The sequence below is a fragment of the Saccopteryx leptura genome, chromosome 2 (assembly GCF_036850995.1).
Source record: "Saccopteryx leptura isolate mSacLep1 chromosome 2, mSacLep1_pri_phased_curated, whole genome shotgun sequence".
Taxonomy (NCBI): Eukaryota; Metazoa; Chordata; class Mammalia; order Chiroptera; family Emballonuridae; genus Saccopteryx; species Saccopteryx leptura.
In genome coordinates, this window is record NC_089504.1 from 79188591 (window position 1) to 79201852 (window position 13262).

Genomic DNA, 13262 nt, shown 5'->3' on the forward strand with positions numbered 1-13262 from the left:
AAAATCAAGAATGAAGATAAGAGAAACAAACAAATAAATATAATAATATGGGATAGGTTATAAAGTCTGCGGATTACTCTTGATTTTGAGAGGTTATCTTCTTGCTTTTTCTTTTCTCTCCCTATTCCTGGTCGGTGACTCTATACCCCAGGTTCTGCCCCTTTGGCACGCTCAGGTAGAGGTTTGCAGTTGATAAGTCTCTATGGCGATGTCATGTATTGTACTTCAGTCTCATTGGCAGTCGAGGCTCATTAGCATTTGTAGGCTCTGACAGTGAGAGAGTCCGTGTTCCTGGAGCCTCTCTCCTAGTCTTTTCTTCCTCAATTAGTAGCCTGATAATCCAGCTATGGGGTTGCTGCTGCCTCTGCCTGGATAGTTAGAGGCTCAAAGAGCTGGCAACTCCCCACTCTATTCCCACTCAGCACAGGGCTCTGGGTAAGGCTCAGTCAGTCAGAGCTGCTAGCATAATCAGGCGGGGCTTCCGCCCACTCAAAGACCTCTGGCTCTGCCACTCTGTCCGGTAACACCGGCGGGCACCCACTCCTGGGGCACTTGGAGGAAACTCTCGCTCACTATCTGTGTGCGCAGACCAGGATATCAGGTCGGAAGTCTCACACTCTGAGTGAAACCCCCGCCCACATGGAAAAATTCCAGCATTGGAATTGGCTCTCGCTCCCTCCCCGTGCATGGCTTTTTAGGGCACTGGGGCGGCCTGGAGATTCCACTTTTGGCCCATGCAAAGGCCCCTGACTCTGCCCCTCTGTGGGATAACACAGGCGTGTACTGCTGAGGCATTCGGAGGAATCTCTCACTCACTATCTGTGCGTGCAGACCAGGATATCAGGCCGGAAGTCTCACACTCTGAGTGAAACCCCCGCCCACATGGAAAAGTTCCAGCATTGGAATTGGCTCTCGCTCCCTCCCCGTGCACAGCTTTTTCAGGGTGCTGGGGCGGCCCGAGACTCCGCTTTTGGCCCACACAAAGGCCCCTGACTCTGCCCCTCTGTGGGATAGCATGGGCTCCCACTCCTGAGGTGCTGAGAGGAATCTCTTGCCCACTATCCGTGCATGCCGACCAGGATATCAGGCCGGCCGCCTCACTCTCTGAGTGAAACCCCTCACCCGCACGGAAAAGTTCTAGCGTTGGAATTGGCTCTCGCTCCCTCCCCGTGCGCAGCTTTTTCAGGGCGCTGGGGCGGCCCAGAGATTCCGCTTTCGGCCCACACAAAGGCCTCTGACTCTGCCTCTCTGTGGGGTAACACAAGCGCCCACTGCTGAGGCACTCGGAGGAATCTCTCGCCCAGTATCTGTGCACGCCGATCAGGAGATCAGGAAAATGGCTGCCCCACTTGTCTTTCTTTGTCTGGGTTTTGCGCAAGTGTTAGCTTGTATTGTCTGGGTTGCCACAGGCACAGTTTTTCCTTGGCTTGGATCTCCGTGCCACAGGCTGGTTCAGCCGTTTGTGCCACAGCCTGGATCTATTCACCCCCTTTGCCCGCCTTAGTTTCTATATTCTCAGTTCCCGGTGAAAGCAGCCCTATTTAGGTTAGTGAGGAAGGCAGAGCATTTCTTACTCCCTATTTCCTTCAGGGTTTGATTATATATTTAGCCAATTTTTGGCTTGACCATGCCTTCGGGTGTATTGCGAAACATCTGGAGGCTTCAAGGGTAGGTTTTTATGTTTCTGGTTGAAGATCTTGTTGAGTTTTGGGGGAGATTTATCAGTATCGCTTCCTACCGCACCATTACTCTCTCTAATTCCTTTCTAATTAAGTTAATAGCCTCACCACATACTTCATATAGAAGGCTCATAATCATTTATTCACTCAGCAAAATCACTGCCCAAAGCTTTTAGTCACATAACTGTACTCAACCAAAAAGTTCTATGTCCTGAGAAAAGGAAATGTGGAAATATAAATATTTGGCAAACATCTCTAATAACGACCTAAGTACTTCTGACTCTGTATTAGGTGCCAGTTATTTCACAATTCTTAAGGTGGTCTTAGTGGGGAAACCAAGAACAAATAAAACAACTACAACTTCGAAATTGCTGTGGCAGCCTAGCCTCTCTCTACACCTGTCTGCACTACAACAAGCCCAGAAGCTGAAGCCTGGATTACACTGGAAGTCTCCAGGCAACCAAGAGTGGAACCAGCCATAGGGCCACTGACAAGTCTTAGGAGGCACCTGGATCCCTAACGCCGTGCCACACCACTTTGGGTCTGAAGCCTGCTCTTCTTCTCAAAGGACAGTTTGTGAGATAATGAATGCCTTCACCACTTGAAAAAAGGGGGGGATAATAAAGCGGGACAGGTACTAATATGATGCTGTGTGACAGTGCAAGCAGGAATAAAGGATAAAATGATGATGGAGAAAAACAAAAAGTATTAAAAGCCTGACCAGGCAGTGGCGCAGTAGATAGAGCGTCGGACTGGGATGTGGAAGACCCAGGTTCAAAACCCCGAGGTTGCCAGTTTGAGTGCAGGCTCATCTGGCTTCAGCAAAAAGCTCGCCAGCTTGAACCCAAGGTCGCTGGCTCGAGCAAGGAGTTATTCGGTCTGCTGAAGGCCCACGGTCAAGGCACATATGAGAGAGCAATCAATGAACAACTAAGGTGTCGCAATGCGCAACGAAAAACTAATGATTGATGCTTCTCATCTTTCCGTTCCTGTCTGTCTATCCCTCATCTGACTCTGTCTCTATAAAAAAATTAAAAAATAAAAAAATAAATAAAGTTTAAAAAAAAAAAGTATTAAAAGCTGTTATAAGACTCCAAAGGGCACTGTTGGATTATGGTTCTCTTCTCAGTTAATGAAGGTGCAAAAGAACAAATACCATTGTAGAGTGTCCTGCCTGTAAAATGGTTGGAACAAAATTAAATCCATTTGACTTACAAAAAATTAAGCTTTAGGTATATGAAAATGATCTCATGTGGACCCTTATTTCCCCAAGGTGCTCAGTAAATGAATTTTTCTTTGTATTGTATGGTTATGTACATGAAGTACTGGATTTTTATCCCCAGCTGATAAAGGCCTATTAAAATGTAATGTACACAGAATTTCCACTTCTAGGTAGATGGCATAGATATACTTTTCCCTATTCCTCCTGCTAAATACTACTAAAATCCATCAGTGGTATATGTAAAACAAACATAAGAAGATTGAAAAGTAGCAAAGAGAAAGCAGACTGGCTAGGGACCTTGGGCACGGAGGAACAACACAGTTGTGACTTCCTTGAGTTTTCTTTTTGCCTCCTAAATCCCAATCATGGAACTGAAGAAGGCAGCCATCAGGAAATGCAGTGGGAACAGAAAAGAAAAAAGAAGAAAAGAAGCCCCAAGTAAGCCTGCTCTTCTAGGGAAAGGAACAGGAAAGAGGCAGCCTAGCAAGACAGAAAACTTTTGAAAAATACCACTGTACTCCAAACATCACAGGAAACACTGCCATTCACTTCCACCCACACCAGCAGAGACTGAACAGGGAGCCTAGACTCTGCCTAGTCAGAGGGAAATGAGGTTCCCAGCACCCCCAAGGATACCACGTCAGAGAAGACAGATTTCATCTTCACCAGGGCGCAATGTGGAGACTTGCTATCATGCCCGTCTTACCCTCTCCTCTGAGGTGGTGTCAGAGGAGGCCTCCTGGATGAGCAGGACTTCCCCCACCACCCAGGGGTAACAACATCCCTCCCACAGTGGTGTCAACAGAGACCATGTAGGGAACTAGAAGTCCCATTCCTGCTCAACAATAATGCATAACCCTCCATGTAGGTGACAAAGAAGGCCAAGTGAAGAACCTGGACTTCTACCTTCACTGGATAGAGACAAGATGGCATCTCCCTGCCCCCCTCACTTGAGTGGTTTCAGAGACAGCCAACCCAAACAGAAGGTTTAAATAAGACCCCGGGTTGCAGAGCATAATATGAAAATGTCAATATTTCAACTAAACATCACTCATCATACCAAAATCCCACTTTCACCACTCTTATTCCACATTGTACTGGAAGTTTTAGCTAAGTGAAATAATGCAAGAAAAAGAAATAAAAGCAATATAGATGAGATAGGAAGAAATACAACTATTTGCAAATAAAATGATTGGCTATGTAGATAATACCAAGGATCTACCAAAAGAAAAGTCCTAAAACTAATATGTGAGTTAAGCAGTATCACAGGATATATAAAAATTAACTGTGTTTCTGTATACTAGCAATGAATACTAAAATTAAAAATACAATATTATTTATCATCTCTCAAAAAAATAGGTATAAATCTAACAAATATATACAAGACTTGTATGCTGAAAACTATAAAACTCTGATGAAAGAAATTAAAAGAGATACAAATAAATAGACAGTGTTCCTGGATTGGAAGACTCAACACAGTAAAGATTCAGTTCTCAAATTGATATATAGGTTAATGTAATTCCTATTGAAATCCCAGCAGTATTTTATAGTTGACAGGATTAATTTAAAATTTACGTAGAAAGGCAAAGACAGAATATAAAAAAATTATAAAATAGGAAGAATCAGCCTACCCAATTTTAAGATTAATTATATAGTTACAATAATTAAGATTATATGGTATTGATAGAGAGAGACACATAGATCAATTGAACAGAAGAGGGAACCCAGAATTATATCAACAAAAAATATGTCCAACCGATTTGGACAAGGATTCAGAGCAGTTCAGTGAAGGAAAAATAGCTTGTTCAAAAATGGTGACAGAAAAAGACTTGACTTTAGGTAGTGAACACACAATATAATATACAAATATTGTATTATAAAATTGTATACCTGAAACTACAGTATATAATTTTACTAACCAATGTAACTCCAATAAATTCAATTAAAAAATTTTTAGATTCTAGAATTAACCACAGGCTTACAGGCATCTTTAAAAAATAATAAACAAACAAATAAATAAATAGTGATGGAGCAATTGTACATCCACAGGCAAAAAAACAAATAAGCCCTGGCCCAGTGTCTTGATGGATAGAGTGTCATCCCAGCACATCAAGGTAACAGGTTCAATCCCCAGTTAGAGCACAGAGGAGAAGCCACAAATGAGTACACAAATTAATGGAACATCTAAGTGGAACAATGAGTTGATGCTTCCTTCTCCCTCTCCCTCCCCCCATTTTCTCTCCCCCTTTCTCTCTCTCTCTCTCTCTCATTCTCTCTCTCAAATCAATGGAAAAAAAATTAATTATGTGTGTGACTCACATTATATTTCTATTAAAAGAAATAAACAATGACCTAAGTATCACATCTTATACAAAAATTAACTCAAATTGTATCACAGACTTACATATAAGATGTAAAACCATGAAACTTTTCGACAAAATAGGAAAAAAATCTTCAGCATCTAGATCTTGATAAACAGGTCAGAGACTTAACATCAAAAGCATATTCCATAAAAAGAAAACTTGATAAACTGGACTTTATCAAAGTTAAAACTTTTGCCCTGTTAAAGATCCTGTTAAGAAAATAAAAAGAAAAGCCAAGACTGGGAGACAATCTTTGCAAACCTTTTATCTCACATAGTACAGGAGGTCCTCAGGTTATAACATAGTGCCATTCCTATGACTGTGACCTAAGCCAAATTTTGGTGTAAGTCGAAACATACCCTAGCCTAAGTCACTTACCTATCCTAACTCAGTTGCAAAATCATAATATAGAACAGGGGTAGTCAACCTTTTTATACCTACCGCCCACTTTTGTATCTCTGTTAGTAGTAAAATTTTCTAACCGCCCACTGGTTCCACAGTAATAGTGGCAGAATAAATCTTTATAAAACAACTTATTATAGTTAAATCTATCTTTTTATTTATACTTTGGTTGCTCCATTACCGCCCACCATGAAAGCTGGAATGCCCACTAGTGGGCGGCAGGGACCAGGTTGACTACCACTGGTCTAGAACATAAAAACACAACTAAGCCACAGAAAAAGGAAAAGGACAAATATACTGTACTATATATTGTACTGTAGTAACAGAAAAAATGAGTGTAAAAAAATTCCTTACCTTTATTCCTGTGGTTGGCTTGCACACTGGAAGGGGTATTTCAAGGTGGGAGAAAGTGACCTATGGGAGGAGGAAGCTGGAGAGGCAGGAGAACCTGCAGAAGGTGCTGGAGATACTGGGTCAGGTGAATCAGGGTTGCCTAAGGAACATGCAGGAGATGCTGGAGATGATTCTACCTCTACTACAGGTGTTTCATCCTTAGAAGTAGTTGGTGTAGAGAGTACAGGATCTGTTGCAGGCCTCTCTACCTTCTTAAAGTTCCAGGCTAGTCTGAAAGATTGATGACTTCTTCTCTTCCAAATATGCCTATAGCATTGCAAGGCATTGCATAACAGCTAAAACACTCACATCTCAATTTAAAAAAAAAATTTTTTTTGGAGTTTGCATCATAAACTGAAAACATGGTATGTTGAGACTGTCATAACCCAAGGACCCCTGTACTAGTATGTAGAATATAAAGAACTCTTAAAACTCAAGAGTAAAAGTAAATAATTACACAATTCAATTAGAAAATGATCAAAGAAGAAGAGACATTTACCAAAGAAGATATAAAGATGGCAAATAAGCACGTTAAACTCTATTCAATTTTCTTTCTTTGTAGTGTCTTTATCTGGTTTTGGAATTAGGAAAATGCTGGCCTCATAAAATGAGCTTGGGAGTCTTCCCTCCTCTTGAATTTTTTGGAATAGTTTGAGAAGGTTAGGTGTTAGTTCTTCTTTGAGTGTTTGGTAAAATTCACCTGTGAAGCCATCCGGTCCAGGACTTTTGTTTGTTGGGAGTTTCTTTTTATTGTTGATTTTGTTTTTGTTTTTACTGCTTCAGTTTTACTAGTTGTAATCTGACTCTGCTCTCACTGTGTCCCATAGATTTTGGGTTATTATGTTCTCATTTTCATTTGTTTGAAGGTATCTTTTGATTTCTTCCTTAATGGTATTGTTAAGCCAAACCACAATGAGATATCACCTCACACCTGTCAGAATGGCTATCATCAAAAAGTCAACAACCAAGTGTTGGTGAGGGTGTGGAGAAATGGGAACTTTCATGCACTGTTGGTAGGTATAGTTAGTGTGGAAAGCAGTATGGAGTTACCTCAAAAAATTAAAAGATGAATTGCCTTAGGACCCAGCAGTTTTACTTCTGGGAATTTATCCAAAGAAACCCAAAACACTAATTCAAAAGAATATATGCACCCCTATGTTCATTGCAGCATTATATACAATAGCCAAGATTTGGAAGCAGCCCAACTGCCCATCAGTAGATGAGTGGATAAAAAAAGCTGTGGTACATATATGCAATGGAATACTACTTGGCCATAAAAAGGAAGGAAATCTTACTTTTTGTGACAGCAAGGATGGACCTGGAGAGCATTATGCTGAGTGAAATAAGCCCAGAAGATAAAGACAAGTACCATATGATTTCCCTCATATGTGGAATCTAATGAACAAAATGAACTAACAAGCAAAATAAAGATAGACTCATAGGTAGAGAGCAGGTTGGCAGCTGTCAGAGGATAGAGGACTGGTGGAGGGAGGTCATGGGGTGGAGGAGTTGAGCAAAAAATACAAAATAAAAGAAATAAAACTCATGGACACAGACAATAGTGTGGTATTTGCCCATGACAGAGGGAGGAGAGTAGAGAAGGGATAAATGATAGTGGACAGAGACTTGACTAGGAGGGGTGAACATACAATATGGTATACAGATGTGTTATAGACCCTGGATGGTTTTCTCAGTAGATAGAGCATCTACCCAGCATATGGATTTCCCGGGTTTGATTCCTGGTCTGGGCACACAAGTGAAGTGACCATCTGCTTCTCTCCCTTCCCTATACCCTTTTCCCTCTCTTCCCCTCCTGCAGCCAGTGGCTCAATTGGTTTGAGTGTTGGCCCAGTCACAAGGATAGCTTGGTTGATCTGAGCACATCAGCCTCAAGTGCTAAAAATAGCTCAGTTGATCCCAGCATCAGCCCCATATGGGGATTACCAGGTGGATCCCAGTCAAAGCACATGTGGGAGTCTGTCTCACTATCTCCCCTCCTCTCACATTAAAAAAAAAAAGAGAGAGATGTGTTCTACAGTTATGCTCCTGAAATCTATACAATTTTGTTAACCAGGGTCATCCTAATAAATTCAGTTAAAATGTCAAAAAAATTAAATACATAAATAAATATCTATATATATTCAACATCATTAGCCATTAGGGAAATGCAAGTTAAAACTACAGTAAGATATCACTGTATACCTATCAGATTGGCTAAAGTTAAAAGTAATGACAATGCCAAATGCTGACAAGTATGCAGAAAAACTGGATCACTCACATCTTACTGATGGGAACGTGAAATGATACAGCCACTCTGGAAAACAGTTCAGCTGTTTCTTAAAAAACTAAACATGCACCTACCATATGACCTAGTAATTAGACTCCTGGGCATTTTACCCCTGAAAAATTGATACTTGTGTTCACACAAAAATGTGTACAGCAATGCTTATAGCAGCTTTATTTGAATAGCCAAAATCTGGAAACTGCCTGACCAGGCGGTGATGCAGTGGATAGAGCATTGGACTGGGATGTGGAGGACCCAGGTTTGATACCCCAAAGTCACCAGCTTGAGCACGGGCTCATCTGGTTTGAGCTAGGTTGAGCCCAAGGTCACTGGCTTGACCGAGAGGTCACTCAGTCTGTTGTAGCCCCCAGTCAAGGCACATATGAGAAAGCAATTAATGAACAACTAAGGTACTGCAACAAAGAATTAATGCTTCTCATCTCTCTCCCTTCCTATCTGTCTGTTCCTATCTGTCCCTCTCTCTGTCTCTGTCACAAAAAAAATAAAAAATAAAATCTGGAAACAGTCCAGATGTCCTTCAACAAGTAAATGGCTAAAGAAAATCTTGTAGTACATCCATACCATGGAATACTGCTCAGCAATAAAAGGGGACAAACTATTGATATACACAACCATGGCACCATGTGAGACCTGGGTGAATCTCCAAATAAATTTTCTGAATGAAAAAAGTCAATCAAAAAAGATTATATACTATATGATTGCATTTGTATAACATTCTGGACATAGCAAAATTATAGAAATGGAAAATAAATTAATGGTTGCCAAAAATAAAAATGGGGGTTGGGGCAGCATGAGAGATCCTTGTGGTGATAGAAATGTTCTTTAGCTTAACTTATCAGTGTCAAGTCCTGGTCATGATATTATATTTTAGTTTTATAAGCTATTGCCATTGGGGGAAACTGGGTAGAAACTGCATAGGATTGCTGTGTGTTATTTTACAATTTCATGAGAATCTAAAGTTATCTCAAAGTAAAAAGTTTGCTTTTTTTAAAATAAGCTCATAAAAGTGCAATGCATAGGCTTATTTATTAATTTAATAAAAAATATACAAATCATCCCAGATCATTGGATACCATCTCCTATCCTAATTTTATTTATTCCATATTCTTTTTCTGACAGTTCTGAGGTAGGTAAATGGGTGGGTTGAGTAGATGGTTTTTGTACTGTACAGTTACAATTTTTTCAAAGAAAAATGGTTAGTGGAAAAAGCCTGGATATACCAGTTGTTCATTGTTCATCATCCCATGATTCAAGTGAATGCCTCAAGTTCATAGCACTATATATAGTAAAGTTTCACATTTCTTCTCATCTTCAGGAAAGCCATTAGTGAAAACATCAAGAATGACAGTGATCAACACCAAGGAGCCTGCCATCACAGTGGATATAGGAAGCACCATCAAAACAGTGCAGGGAGTGAATGTGACCATTAACTGCCAGGTTGCAGGTGAGAAATTCATTTAAGTGTTAATTCGTTTGCTCAAATATTAGTGGAGCCCTGGCATAAAATGGGGATATAAACATAAATTCTATTCTCAGGGATAGTAGAAAAGGCATGAACCTCAGTCACTCTGAAACTGAAAGTGCTACAGAATTTTAGAGGAGGAAAGATTAATTCTGACTGGGACAGATGAGATAGAAGAGGTGGTTTTTATCTCAGCCTTGCAGTCTGACAGAATGTACATGTGCAAAGAGTGTGAGAAAATCCATGGAAGTAGGAAAACCCCAGGACTATAACAGAACAGTGTGTGCTTTGGTCTGACTGGAGCCCAGAGTGCAGCAGTAGCATGAAGGGGCTTAAACTTCAGTCAGGTGGTTGTGACCGCGCCATTGGAGACCTTGAATGGTTGGCCAGAGAGTTTAGATCACACAGATAGATAATGTTAGGGAGCCTTCTACAGGAGTTGGCTGCCAGCAGTGCGTAAAATGGATTGAAGAAAGGAAAAACTCGAACAGAGAAGCCAGTTAAGAAGCCACCATACTAGTTTCAAGGAAAGGTAGTGAAGGCCTGAACTCAGAGCAGTAGCAGTGAAAGGTAAGGAGTGGATGGCAGAGATAAGACCAACAGCAACCTGTAGCTCACTCACATCAGAAGGGAGTAAGAGTCATTGAAGAAAATAGCTCTCTTAGGACTAGTCAAATAGGCATTCCCCTTGGGTTGGCTTTGCAAATTCAGGGGCCTGTAAAGACCAGAAAGTCACAGGGAAGTGGAGTAGTATTGGGCAGCAGGGTGTGGTAGTCTGCTCTGTGTAAAGGAACTTACCCTCAATTAAAAAGCAAAAACACCAACAAACAAAGCCCAGCTGCTGATTCACCCTTCTGTGGACCAGAGACTGTGCTTTTTATCCTAAGACTCTTCACTTCCACAATGCAGGGAAGAAATGAATGGCTCTTGTGCCAGGGCCCAGCTGCAGTCCCCTGATTGCTGTCTTCATCAGATATCCCCTCCTGTGGCGTAGCCCAACCCAGGTTCCCCAGTCATATCCTGTCTACAGCATGAATAGACAGGAAATGTCTGATAGCTCCAGGGAACCAGAAATATATACCCATCTCTGTCATTGTACATTAGCTTCTTTGTAAAGCTTCTCTTGGCCTGCACATCTAAGCTCATCATCAGTGAAACCTTCTAGGATCAAATCCCTTCAGGCCCAGTGCTCCCACTGGGGGAGCAAAATGAATTCCCTGACAGGCTTCCCATGAGTGAGCTGCCCCTTCATGAAGGGACTAATGCTGCAGGTAGGGCCCTTCATACAGAGCCATCACTCCCACCTGATCACTGTGAACATAGTCCTTGGAGACGGTATACCACCTGGAGATAAATAGAGTTTCCTCTTTGAGCATTGGGGTCAGTAGGAATAAAAGAATGGGGAGCGAAGGCAGCAAAACAAGGAATTAGGCACTTGAAGGAGACTGAGACCCAAAGTTCAGATGGGGAAGTATGTACCATGGGGAGACCAGGAAACTAAAACCAGCTTCAGACAACTCTTCCTTGCCACCTGGAGCCCTGTCTCCCCAGCTGGATCCAGAGACGGACTCTTGGTAACCTTGTAATGAGCTGTTCAGTTGTCATGTCCAGTTTTTGCCTGTCCATGCACATTAAAGTCTTTATTTTTATTCATAGAATCATTTATATTGATGATCATTAACTAAAATAAATCTATGTGTCTCTGTCATTATGCCTTTTATTAAATAAGACATTTATTTAAAGTGGTTTGAAAGATCCTGCCTATTTTTTTTTCCAAATTTTTTTATTTTTCACTTACAGTTGACATTCAGTATTATTTTGTATTAGTTTCAGGTTTACAGCATGGCAGTTAAATAATCACATTCTTTGCAAATTGGTTGTCCCACACACCCGCCATATTTCCAGTACCCATCTGGTGCCGTACAGTTACTGCAATACAGCGTGTCTGTAAAGTCATGGTGCACTTTTGACCGGTCACAGGAAAGCAACAAAAGGTGATAGAAATGTGAAATCTGCACCAAATACAAGGAAAACTCTCCCAGTTTCATACCTATTCAGTGCAGTTCGATGTGGGCTCATGCACAGATTTTTTAGGGCTCCTTAGGTAGCTATCCCGTATAGCCTCTACAGACTCGTCACTGACTGATGGCCTACCAGAATGAAGTTTCTCCACCAAACTGCCAGTTTCCTTCAACTGCTTAATCCCACTGAGTAATGTTATTCCTATGTGGTAATGCTTCGTTATAAATGTGCTGATATTCACATTATTACACTCTGGTCATGGATTCGAACTTAGCAAGCCACAGAACACACTGAACTTTCCTCTGTACCGTCCACATCTTGACTGGCATGGCCGTGGGCTGCTCCGCTGTATACACAGTGTTACATCGTCATCTGCACATGTGCACATGCTGCCACATCATCCTACAGAAACTGGGAGGGTTTTCCTTTTATTTGGTGCAGATTTCACATTTCTATCGTCTTTTGTTGCTTTCCTGTGACCGGCCGAAAGTGCACCATGACTTTACAGATACACTGTATTATTGACTGTATTCCCTATGCTGTACTTTACATCCTATGACTGTTTTGTGATGAGCATTCTGTAGTTTTTGATCCCTTCACCTTTTTCACCCAGCCCCCAACACCTCTTTTGATTACACAGTTGTTCTGTAAATTTACTGGACAAAGACAGCATCCTTAAGCAAATTCTCCAGTCAAAATACTAACAGCAGTAATGCTAAATGCCGAAAAAGAACTACTTATACTTTACTGCTACAGTGGCTCTTACAGCTCTCCCGTGACATAATTTTAATGGCTATGTAATTGTCTATTTTAAGAATATTACATAGTTTTATGTAGAGAAACACATGTCCTTACATGTTTGAGTTAGTAGTTTGTTTGTTTTTTTGTTTTCATTGTTTATTAAGTATATTTTTAACACAATACAAACAACATTAAATGAATACCTATTACATAAAAGTCACTGCATTGGACTTTAGAACAAGGAAGAATCTGATCTTTTCTCTCAGGATTATGGAAAACTAACCCAAATGCTGTGTCAGATAGTGTAGTAGTTAAAAACTTAATTAGTTTTTCAGTGTGTGTTTGCATGCTTGTAAAAAATTAAAACAGTATAGAAGAATATAAAGTAAAAGTAAAATTACCTACAAAACTCACTATCCCAGAATAACTAGTGTAATTACATGAGATCTTCCAGACCTCCTTGTCTTTTTTTATTTTAATTGAATTGATTGGAATGACATTGGTTCACAAAATCATACAGGTTTCAAGTGTACAACTCAATAAAACATTTCTACACACTGCATCGTGCACCCATTGCCCCAAGCAGTCTTTTTCCATCCCCATTCCCCCCTTTTCCCACCTCTACCCACCCCCAGCCCCCTTTCCTTCTGGCTATGACCACACTGCTGTCTGT

At 40.9% G+C, this 13262-nt stretch overlaps 1 protein-coding gene across 5 annotated transcripts in view; it reads left to right on the forward strand.

Annotated features, from left to right (window-relative positions):
- Nucleotides 1-13262, forward strand: part of ADAMTSL1 (ADAMTS like 1) — a 1002857-nt gene that overhangs the window by 905818 nt on the left and 83777 nt on the right. For all 5 annotated transcript variants that reach the window (XM_066368243.1, XM_066368245.1, XM_066368244.1 and 2 more), the window contains one exon: nt 9680-9808. In XM_066368243.1, coding sequence (XP_066224340.1) covers nt 9680-9808 — 129 coding nt within the window. The remainder of the gene's footprint in view (nt 1-9679; nt 9809-13262) is intronic.